Source organism: Pollachius pollachius, assembly GCF_949987615.1.
Source record: "Pollachius pollachius genome assembly, chromosome: 1".
Classification (NCBI taxonomy): Eukaryota; Metazoa; Chordata; class Actinopteri; order Gadiformes; family Gadidae; genus Pollachius; species Pollachius pollachius.
The window spans coordinates 5,160,416-5,172,970 of NC_136934.1; the positions used below are offsets into that span (position 1 = coordinate 5,160,416).

The 12,555-nt window shown below is 44.0% G+C and overlaps 1 protein-coding gene across 1 annotated transcript; it reads right to left on the reverse strand.

Annotated features, from left to right (window-relative positions):
• Positions 1-4,156: 4,156 nt before the first annotated feature.
• ela3l (elastase 3 like) lies at positions 4,157-8,993 on the reverse strand (the record flags this gene model as incomplete). Its single annotated transcript, XM_079751409.1, has 8 exons — positions 8,909-8,993; positions 8,651-8,739; positions 8,335-8,432; positions 8,017-8,145; positions 7,300-7,436; positions 6,532-6,677; positions 4,384-4,536; positions 4,157-4,174 (listed from the first exon to the last, which is right to left on the reverse strand). Exons 1-8 carry the CDS (start codon positions 8,946-8,948, stop codon positions 4,157-4,159), a joined length of 810 nt encoding a protein of 269 aa, XP_079607535.1. The 5' UTR covers positions 8,949-8,993.
• Positions 8,994-12,555: the final 3,562 nt, after the last annotated feature.

Here is a 12,555-nt window from a genome sequence, read left to right on the forward strand (position 1 = left end):
TTCATAGAGTGTATAACACTAATGACTAGAAATGCTTACATGCATTTTGCTCCATAGTTAGAGAAAGATTTATGCTAAATAAGTGAATATTTACGTTCATTCCCTCAGTCGATTAATAGAGTTTATTCTATGGAGACACTATAGTTCAGAAGATACATTAGTTTAGTATTACATTAGTATTACATTAATATTAGTATACCTCTTTAGATAGAACAGAGTGGTCACTGAAGGGGGAGAGATTCTTAATGTCCAACTTTTGTTTAAAACATTGCTGTTGGTGAAAATTGGGTACATTTCAGGGTGTTTATTGTTGTGAGTAGAGTTGTCTGTGAAATAAATGAAACAAATATATGTTTATGGTACTCCAATATAAATTAAATTAAATAGTTTTACGGAAGGGTCAATGAACACTACATCACATCACTTGTAAGCGTGGTTTAGTTTAAATAAAATTAGAGCAAATCAAGCTTCTAAGAATACACCATTTAGTCATTTTATGGCTGTCAGGATATATTATTTTAATTCAAATGATATGTACAATTATTTTAGATAGCATGGGGGTTTAACTCTATTAGTAAGTTAATGGATGGACACGAGATTAGGTTTAGTTCTACATAAGTAAATGAGACTGGCATGAGATCAAAAATGATCTACCATGAGACAAGCGAATGTGCGTGTGTGTGTGAGAGTGTGTGTGTGTTGTGTGTGTGTGTGTGTGTGTGTGTGTGTGTGTGTGTGTGTGTGTGTGTGTGTGTGTACGTGTGTACGTGTGTACGTGTGCATACATTCCATGAACTACAGACAACTTCAAAGCAGAGATTAAACAGAGTTTGAAATCGCGATGGAATGAATGCGACACACTCACCAACAGCGATGTTGGGAGGTTGTTGGGGAGAATCTAATTAAGGCAACAACAGAGTGTGTCTGTGTTGTTGATGAAGGGGTCAATGAATGTGAGGCCTATCTATGATACGCATGTTTGTTTGTTTGTTTGAATACACACTGTCATGGAGATTGATGCAAATATCCCATAGTGGTCGGACACATTGGCCTACACATGCGTGATAATGGTGCGCACGCAGCATCACCAAATGGAATAACTTCCAAACCGCACTTTGCATAATGATTTAGGGACTCAGTGTCAGGCACCATCGGAATTACTCGGATAATTTTAATTCATGAGAGCACAGTATATCACAATAATATACATTAATAAAACAGCCTAAGGGGTTGACTATGTACGTCATTAGTAATTTTCTTTTGTTTATTTTTTATTATATGACTTAACCATTCAGAGTCCTGCACACTAAGCTGCCGCCATTAACAATTCAAACACGGACATTTGACACACATCCCTCATTTGAAGAGCCTACCTAGGGTCGGCCGGTATCCCATATCCATCCATGCGTGTGCTCCCTCCAAGTCCTGCATTAGAGTGAAGGCAAATAAAAAATAAACGTTCCCACGCACAGTGTTGCATTCCCCCCGCCACCCCCAGCGTGTAAGACCCGAGCCTCACTTTTATTAAGCAAGAACTTGTGTACAAGTGGGACTAGTTCACTCAACTCCAGAACCGACTCGAAATGAATTCAGCACGCATGCACGGTCAACCACTGTGCAACTCCAAAAGGTTATCGCGAACTGGTGTTAATAAACAGGAAGCGACAACAGTCTGGATGCTGCAGTCCGTGTTGCTCGGTATCGAGCTCCTGTTGCCCTCCCTCCCCTCCTTCGAGTGCCCGGTCCCTCCCTCCCCCTCGCGCGTCTTTCTCCCCCGTGTCTCACGCTCCGTAAACGACTTATAACGAGGCGCGAAGAACATCCAATCATCGGCTTTCCCTCCCTCCCTCGTTCTCTCTCTCTCTCTCTCTCTCTCTCTCTCTCTGACATGATCAACAAGTCGGCACGGCAAACTTTATTCATCCGTCGACAGTCTACCGTTGGACATGTGTTCGAATATCCGAGTTCAGCAGTGTGTTTTACGCACCGCAAAATCAAATGAGTCCTGACGCAACGTTCAGTAACACCCGAGAGAGTTCCAGAGGAGAGTTGGGGAGCTTATCGCCTGAGATGATGTAATGAAGCAGTACAGACCCGCCTCGCTCTTTACTCATACCGCTGAAACTCAATGAGAATCAGAATAATTTTTATTACATCTTATTGTACAAGTACAAGAGAAGAGCAATTCAATTTTAGGCTTGGTTCCTCAACAGCTACAAAGCAGAAACAATAAAAGATAAAGTTAATAAAGATAAGTTAAAATATGTAAAATATCATTTATAAATATAAAAAAAGATAATTGTCTTACTTTATTAGAGAAATGTAGTAGGGAAAGTAGGCTTGGGAAATTGCAGCATAAAGGCTGGATTCGGTTCGTTTTCTCCCCTAATTGGTATTCAGAAGAACAGTCCCCAAGGGTCATAACAGAGTCCTTTGTTGAGAGAGGGGGAGAGAGAGAGAGAGAGAGAGAGAGAGAGAGAGAGAGAGAGAGAGAGAGAGAGAGAGAGAGAGAGAGGATGGGAGGGAGGCAAGGTGGGCGTGGCTTATAGGGTCTTGGCCCAGAGGGGCGTGGCCTGGCATGACCCAGTGAGTTCAATCAGAAAACAAAGCGTTCTCCTCATCCCTCTGTTCTCACTTCTGGTTCCACACAAAAGCTGCTCCGGCGGAGACCCGGGAGAGGAACACACCATGCATTATTCATTTATGGGATTAGAGTACCGGAAACACGCGCCCTCGTTGATATGATATAGAGAGTGTTGCTGTTCATTTAGAGTCCAGAGAGAATCACCGGCTGTGCAGAAGAAGGGGAATGATAAGCAGACATCAGTGATCACTGGCTGATTCACTGAAGAGAAGCACGACCCAGAGGCATTTATCTGAGAACTTTAGTGAGTCTCTCTCTCTCTCTCTCTCTCTCTCTCTCTCTCTCTCTCTCCTCTCTCTCTCTCTCTCTCTCTCTCTCTCTCTCTCTCTCTCGCTCTCTCTCTCCCTCTCTTGCATTTCCATGTTCATGTTAACCTCACCATGAAAGAATTAAGTAACATGTTCCCATAAAGAAATGCCTCTCAAATGTGTTAGCGCATAAGAGAGTACTCACCCTCCCTTCACCCCCCCTATATCTTATAACCAAAACATAAAATCCGACGTGAACACACACACACACACACACACACACACACACACACACACACACACACACACACACACACACACACACACACAGGGAGGAGAGGGGAGACGGGGAGAAATAAAGGCGGGATTTACAGATCATCCTTTGATCCGTCATTTCTCTTTCTTCGCTCCGTTCCCTCAATCTTCCCAAAGGCTATTAAAGGAAAGGGTATATTCAGCAGATGAGTGTGATGGCTTTCACATTAACCGGGAGGAGGGAGCAGCAAGGTCAATGTCCTTCAGAAATATTAGATTCATTTTTCGAATAAAGCATTTGTTTCGCAGATGAAGAGACTTCATTTAAAGGAATTCTTTTAGATGTTAATTTGGCCTTCACTCACACTCTTCTAAATTAACATTTTTGTTTTGTTTTAATATTCCCGGTGCAAATTAACTCGGTAGCCTACCTACGGCCTCCATGCTGGTCGTTAAAGGGCTGTGTAAAATTAGCAATACAACAAGTCATATTTCATGCATGTTTCCGTCGTGTCTTTTCGGGGTAAACAATCAGTAATTGTCGCCCTTACGTAGGCAGTGCCACCATTTTGGCCAAGAGCACCGGCCAGATCAGCACAGGGGCCAACTTCATTAGAAATATGTCACAAAGGATCGCTTATCACGAGTGTACAGGGACACCTTGTGGACATTTGCTGACATTGTCTATTTTTGCAGGAGCGTCACGCTGCAGGGCAAAGGCTCGGAGACGCAGTAAATTTAGACTCACTGGTCAGAACCATTCATCCGGACGAGACATCATTAAATAAATGAATTACGTATTTTCTTGATGGTTATGGGTATACACATAAATGCGTGTGTACACACACACACACACACACACACACGCACACACGCGCGCACACACACACACACACACACACACACACACACACACACACACACACACACACACACACAAACACACACACAAAAAAAACCGGAGAATGAAGAATATGTTTTGATGAGATTTATTTATATTTATTCATCTCTAGTTGTTCATCATGGCCTGGGAAGAGAACACAGAGCAGCATACAGTTATTCATCTGCAGAGAAGAGCTAAACATCCACCATCACCAGCGAACGCTGTGTATCTGCAGGACATGTATGTACAGTGTAAAAAAATAAATAAAAAATAGAAAGACACATACAATGTGCTAAATATAAATTTAGTTAACGAGATGAATGCGACCAATGAACGAAGGAGGGAGGGGCTACCTGGTCAATCCAGTCGTTGAAGGCGGACACTCGGGTGAAGACGGTGGGCTTCCTCACGTAGTTGCATCCCATCCCAGAGACGAAGCTGGCGATGCCGTGGACCTCCCACTTTCCCTGGTCGTTCTTACAGTTCAAGGGTCCGCCGGAGTCGCCCTGTGCACCGCAAGCAAGAGCGCGCGATCACGTGACACGTGTTGTCATTCACGATTCAATGGCAGTGCGATGAATAACGCAGCATTCGACAAAACCATGAGTGCATGTGTTCTTAGCACGGGTGCCCTCCTTTCTTTTATTATCGTCATTTATACTCATTTGATTAATGCATTGATTCATAGTTCGGGGATTAATAGTTACAGGCAATCACTGACTCAGCTCTTTGAGTGCCAAGTTTATAATTTATATACTAACGCACGCCATTATTACAGCAGAAGGCTACTCTTTCGTTTCAACAAGGGCCACAAAGAATCTGAGCGTGTTGAATGGCTAATTGCCCCCCCCCCCCTGAGATCCAGGGACATGACTCACTAAGACCTCCGGCTCACTAGTGCCAAAGCGTTTCACAACAATGGACTGAGTCTGATCATCACGTCAAGTGGTCATCTGAAGGCTTCCTGCTCCACACTATTCCCTGTTCTCTGGGAGGTGCGAAAGATCCAGTGTGTGGATCTGAGTGGCGGCTAGCGGAACGGACTCGGCAGAGAGGGAAGGAGCGGTATAATGAGTGTTGTGTACGGAATAAAAAAACCGCAAGAAAACAATCACGATCGATGTAAAAGGGCATTTACGTGCAAGCTATGATCTATAGTTTTACAGACTGAAATATATGTGACCTGGCTAATCGATGCTGTCAGAGTTGATGACTTCATCTTGGAAGGGCTACTGGCATCACAATACAGGCCAACGTAGTCGTTGGAAGGGAGGGAATTCAGTCGATTGCAATCTGCAACCACACCGCTAGAAGCTTCCGGAGTAAACACACTGGACCTTAAATCCATTAACAGATGCATGTTAATAAAAATAAATTAAATAAATCATTCATTTTATCCTCTGCCAGCGGCATTCCTCAGTGGCACATGCATATACCCACAAATGGATACGCAAATGTATGTGTAACAGGGTGTAATATCCCTTAAATTATAATTACACAAAATTGCCTTACATTTTTGTTTTATTACCTGAAGTGTAGCTTTCCACACTTTCTATTTGATTTTGTTCTTTGATTTGGCTCCACACCCTTCTGTGCTCCCGCCCACATTTCCGAGAACCCCTTAAGTTTCCTGCGCCCCCTGCCCTCTTCCCTTTGTCCCCTTGGGAAGAGGTGTGTACATTTATTCTGTGATCAAATCTTTGACCATCTTATAGTTTATCATTCTTTGTATTAGTTATTTTGATTGTACATTGTTTGATTGAAGTCTTGGGTAAATATCCATGCATAGAATGGGTTAGCCTAGCGATTGTAATACTTGCACTTGGTTCTATGAACATCTTTACTGTACCGACAGCGATATATTGTTTCACTTCTTATGACAAATGTACTTATTGTAACAAATGCACTTATTGTAAGTTGCTTTGGATAAAAGCGTCTGCTAAATGCCCTAAATGTAAATGTAAATGTAGATTGCAGTGTTTTGGGGAACTTTGTATTTTGTTGCGATGTCCCAGCATGCACCTGCCCCTCGTGTAGTCATGCTAGTTCCCCTCCCCCTCTGTGTGCTTCGTGGAGGAGTTGGAGGATTGTCAAGGGCACTTTCTAAGAGGAAGCTGTTTGCGCATGTTTATCTTCAGGTATGTCTTTTATTGCTTTGATTTCAATAATTTTTGTTATAATGTTGTATGTACTGCCTTTTTTCTGGTTCCCTTGGGAATAGAGGAGTTGCAGGATTGTCAAGGGCACTTTCTAAGAGGATGCTGTTTGTGCATGTTTATCTTCAGCAACCAGTAAATGGACGGCGGAGTTCCCGAGTCCGGACAGAGATCGTGGGTGACGTCTTTCATTGAAAAACACTACGCAGATTCAGCCGGTCACATATGCATGCACACACGCACGCACGCACGCACAAAGGCTGTATAAACAACCTGGGTACTTCTAAACACACGCTACAGACGGATACACACGTACTCCTCACAACACGACCGCACAGCACTTACGTTGCATCCGCCCACGATGCCGTCGCCGCCGCCACACACCATGCTGGTCCTGAGGGCGACGCCCCACCAGTCGGGCTGGGAGCAGGTGGCGTGGTCGGCCACGGGCATCAGAGCCTGCTGAAGGTTCTCAGCGATGGGGCCTCCGGCTGCAGACAACACATACGGCCGTTAGCCCCTCTCCTGTTAGCCCCTCTCCTACAAACACACTGTTAGCCCTTCTGTTAGCCCTTCTCCTCTGTTAGCCTCTCTCTTCCCCATACTGTTAGCCTCTCTCCTCTACTTACCGTTAGCCTGTCATACTGTTAGCCTCTCTCTTCCCCATACTGTTAGCCTCTCTCTTCCCCATACTGTTAGCCTCTCTCTTCCCCATACTGTTAGCCTCTCTCTTCCCCATACTGTTAGCCTCTCTCTTCCCCATACTGTTAGCCTCTCTCTTCACCATACTGTTAGCCTTTCTCCTCTACATACTGTTAGCCTTTCTCCTCTACATACTGTTTGCCCTTCTCTCTCAGATACCCTTGGCGGTCTCAACCAGAGGAGTGCGACTTTAGAGGCAGGTAAATAAATAACAAAGTTTGGAAGTGCTCTTCTCAGGGGGAGCTTGTGAGGTCACACTGAACTACCAGAAAAAACACCCTGGAATTTATTAACTGTCGTCAATAGTCGCTTCCGAAAATGTCAGGGTTACACCAACGTTTGGCTAGACTTAGATTAAGAACACTGCTCGTTTCTCTACGCTCTGCCCGCGGCCTGCGCCCGCTGACGTACTGTAGAGCCTTCCCCAGCCGGTGATGTAGCAGGGGTACAGGTTGGGCAGCAGGGTGCCGGCGGCAGGGAGGCAAGCCAGCTGCACTCGGTCGCTCAGAACCACAGGCTCAGCCAGCTTGATCAGGGCAACATCATTGCTGAAAGAGAGCGAGAGCGAGACATACAGACACAGGGAGGAATATACAGAGAGAGAGGGGCGGGGAGAGAGAGACATACAGACACAGGGAGGAATATACAGAGAGAGAGAGACATACAGACACAGGGAGGAATATACAGAGAGAGAGGGGCGGGGAGAGAGAGACATACAGACACAGGGAGGAATATACAGAGAGAGAGAGAGACATCCAGACACAGGGAGGAATATAGAGAGAGAGAGAGAAAGTTAGTGCCTCAATGATAAGACTGATGTCCTGACAGAATAATCTGGTTTAGTAAATTTTATGTAGCTCAATGAATATATTGTGTAAAGCTGTGTGCAGTGTTCTCTGAGGAGGCCCGGCTGACTGGCAGTGTGGTGGAGGTTGTAAGCTGAACCATTTGCCGGGTTCTGATGGTAATGTGACAAAAACAGAGCGACGCTGCCCCAGGGCCACGCCCACGCCAAGGCGACAAGTGCAAACGATTTCTCATTTCTCGCATTGTGTGTCCACACCTGCCTGCCACCATGCTGACGACGATAAACCAGTGCCAGTACACAACACCAAAATAGGGCCTTACCCGAAAGCCACAAAGATGGGGTTCCACTTCTCGTGAACGATGATCTTCTCGGTCAGGATGGCTTTGGCGCTGAGCTCCTCCTTCACCAGGTTGTGTTTACCCACAAAGACCCTGTAGGTGAACTTGGAGCTGGGGGGGCACAGATTATGTAGATGAGATAATTATTGTAGTGATGATCATTATGACGGTTCTTATGGGGATAATGATGGTGATAATGGCGGGGATGAGGGTTGATGAAGATGTTGATGTTGCTGGTGATGACGACGACTGGGTCGATGGGTCGCTGATGGTTCTGACGGTGCACGTTTTGGGTCTTACTTGATGCAGTGGGCGGCGGTCATCACCCAGTTCTCGGCAATCAGGGATCCTCCGCAGGTGTGTCTCCACTCACCGCTCCTCTCATACTGGAGGGAGATCTAGAGAGAGAGACAGAGAGATGGAGACGTGAAGACGGACGGACGGACAGACAGCCAGGCAGGAAGAGGCGTCTCCAAACATCCTCAAACCCCTTCCTTTCATCTGTATCTTCTCATGAGCATGCCTTTGGGTTTCCCTGGTGTTTGTAATCAAAGCAGCAGATGCAACCCTTGAGGCTCCACCACCAGCTGCACGCTGTTTACAGCCTGCGTCTCACCTGCCAGGGCCAGCTATTGGGCCTGGCGTCCACGCCGTTCACCACGCGGGACGAGAAGGGCTCGATGGGAGGGGACCCGCAGCCGAGGGCTGTAGACGCACACACACAAAGTTTAGCTGGTTATTTATAAGGTTGTCGGAGGATAAAGCGGACAGGCACGGGCTGGAAAGGTGAGTCACACGTGTGGGAAGGAGCTCGCCCGTAGCGGAACTCCATCCCGGCAGAGAGAGTGTGACGGAGAGCTCCAGATGTTCTTACCGCTGGCGAGAAGCGATGAGGCGAGCACAAAGAGGATCATGTTGATGGATGTCTCTGCAGTCGGACGGCTGGGCGCACGCTCCCTTTTAAACCCGAGTCTAGAATCGACAAACCCCAACCGGCGACTCCTATTGGTCCGTAGAAGAATCTGCGGGAGAACGACGGACCAATGAACGACGGGCCAATGAATGCCAACTGTCACACGAAGGGCGTGTGACAGTTGGCATCGGCTCGGAAAGTCTCGCCGACACACAGATGTGTGCTTTGGAACAATTCTCATGACCTTGGGTCTCGAACCCGACAATGGGGACTCGATCCCATGGCACGTGGACCCCGTATCTACCAGAGACACATAGCTTTGTTTGTTGTTGCTTTTGAAGCTGAAGATCACAAGCCTTACCCCCTACTTACTATCATAAGCCTGTTATGAACCTTTCCCATCAGCATAGCCTATTATTTAGCGTATTAAATAATACATGTTATTTATATTAATATTAATAGTCTGAAGGCCAACTGTTGTCTATCCTTGCGGGAATGTAACACCTGGCACTGTGAGCGCCAAGCAAGGCATTTCATGAGCAAGCAGCACAGAGCAGAAAACCAGTAGGTCTATAAACAGTCTGACAACAATTTTTTTAAGTTATTAAATTTATAACATTTTTATTTATTTATTATGAACATGGAAATCACCCATTGAATACGACGACTGTTGCGTCAAAAGTGCAGGAAATAAGCAAAATGCAATTCACAAGAAAGTTATCGATTTGCAATGAGGAAAGGTTTGGTAACATGTACAATCTTAAAGCAAATGTCGGATTATACGCAAAACATTAAGTAGAAATGGAAAACGGTTATATTTGTAACTGACACTTCATGCAACAGGCCAATACAACGTATTTTACATATAATAAAAATAAGATGATTAAATGACAGAAAAACAATACAAATATTAAAATACCTTATATCTGGGGGATTTGTCCAGTAGCAAAGTGAAATCGTATTACAGTGAGATGGACTGGAAGGATTGGAACAAGATTATGTTCTGAAAGTCAGGACAGAAAGACATTCATTCCTGGGTGATACCCTGTCTCATTGTGCGGTGCCCTCGGAGCTGGATTACATTGTAAATATGTGCCAAGATCGTGCAAAAGTTATATATACAAGGAAAAGTGATTCAGAACAATAGTTTTGTGTGGGTGGGAGTTAGAGATAAGCGGGGGGATAAAGACTATACTGGGTTTAATGGTGAGAAATAGTTTATAGATGTAAACGCAAAGATTATTGTATTCGGTAGCTGTTCAAGAGCCCTGTTGTCCTAGTTGTCTTTCTTTGGTAACTAAATGGTATAATACATGTTTTCTTGGTGGAAAACAAAAAATTGTTGATAACGTAAATCATCAGAAAATGCGGTGAGTGCTGTAGTGCAAAGTCAGGTTGAAAATATGTTTTAGTAGAGCCATATAAGATGGCTTACTTTAAGATGTAAAGAAATGTTGAATGGCTTAAATCAAGTGAAAAGATTTGAACAGAGTTCGAAGCCTGAATTGAGTAAAAAATGTAAAAATGCACACCATTTAAAAAATGTAAAAGGGTTGGAAACAAATTAAGTGTAAGAGTTAAACAAATAGCTGAAGTGATAAAGTTTGAATACATTTGAGATTAAATAAAGAATAGCTGAGCTGTTCTGATAAAGTTTGAAATGGTTGAATCAAGTGTGTGTGTGTTTGTGTGTTTGTGTGTGTGTGTGTGAGAGAGAGTGTGTGTGTGTTTGCGTGCGTGCGTGTGTGTGTGTTAGTGTGAGTGATGTCTGTTTACTTTTATTTACTTTGTGTGTGCGATTCAAGGTATTACTGTAGAATACCATATTTGGAGGAGACTTTTCTTGTTTTTGGAAGTACTAACGTTGGAATCCGCTGGTCCTTTCTCACGTTGGTGTTGTGCTTTTTTTGAGCAATCTGGTTGGCTAAAAATAAAATTCAAACAAGCTGATTGGCTGAAATAATATTTTTTTTGAGGGATCTAATCTGCAAAGAAAAATACGAGTAGCCTACCCTACTCAAGGTATAGGATCCCAAGATTTGTAGAGAATAATAAAGAAAGAATAATGCCTGAGAATAACAATAGGTGAGTGCTGCCTGCAACACTCACCGAATGAACTTGTGTTTCCTAGGCTTAAGGATCTCTGTCTTTGTTGTGTTAGTTCTGTGTTGCTGCTCACCACTAGATGGGACAATTTATCTAAAGCAACAGCAATGAGTAAGGCTTTCCCATGAAAGAGGAATGTGTATCTATAAATCTTTTTCATGTTACCATTTGCTTTTTTGTGCTTCCAATTGAAAAAGTGAGTGGGTGTAAAAGCTAACATATGAATTTCAATCCTTGGATACAAGAAGAAACATCTGGCCGGAAAGAGGATGAAAGGACTGGGGAACAGTGAGCCATTAGAAATGAAAGAATCACATATAACCTTCAACTGATGTTGCAGTACTGTAACTTTAAAGATAAGACAGCCCGTTAAAACAGGGGATTGTTCTCAATGTAATACTCTTTTCCTTTTGCCTTGTCTATCCTATTGTGTTTGTGTGTGTGTGTGTGTGTGTGTGTGTGTGTGTGTGTGTGTGCGTGTGTGTGTGTGTGTTTGCGCGCATGCATGTGTGTGTGTGTGTGTGTGTGTGTGAGTTTGTGTGTGTCTGTGTGCACATGTGCAGGCTTGCATGCTTTTTTCGTGTTTGTTAGTGTGTGTGTTTGTGTGTGTTTGTGTCTGAGTGAGCACGTTGAAATGCATGTGCTTGTAATTTTCATGTGGAATAATAAGCAATTAGTGAAATGCTAACTAAGGTAATGTTTATTATTTTTAAACAGAGGGAAGGTAACATAAGACGACATCGATGACGCCTTCGTCCCGAGGCACGTTGCCTCAAAACGAGTCTCTCTGAAAGGGGAAACACATTAGTAGAAAATAATTCCATCAATAATAGTCTGGGCTGTACTCTATTGTAATCCTCCACTTCAACACCACCACAACGGGATTCACTTCCATCTCCTGCGCCTCAGGATTATCATTTGTGTGTGTGTGTGTGTGTGATTACACTTTGAACGGATACAATTAATTCTAATTAAAGCCTGTTTTTAAACAACCCTGTGGTTTTGTGACAGGTCGGCTTTAAGAGGCGTCTTTCTGTGAGAACTGGAGGTGAACTCTGGCTGCTTCCTCGCTTCGGTTTATGGTGGGTTATGCCACAGTGGAACTTGTATCCCGGCCCCCATTAGGTGAATTATGATTATAGATATCTGGGCCATAGGGTTCCATGCTGAGCACAGTAGAACGTCTCGCCCTGGGGATGATTTACAGCGAACAGCCCGACTGTTCAATCTGTTTGATGGCCACAAAGAACCGTTTAAAAAAGATCACACTGCCAACCAGAGATACTGATGATAAAGGAAAGGGAGACATTTGAGGAAATCATTGAGTGTTTAAAATAAAAAGGGTTGCTTTTAAACGTCAATCAAGGGTTGGATCAACCTTTATTTCAAGGATCACATAAACAAAAAAATGATTGACGTCAAAAATGGATCATAATTTGCCAGGGTGAATTTTAGAGGCTGTTAATTCTGTGCTTTGAAGTGAGTGTCTGGTGTGATTGAGT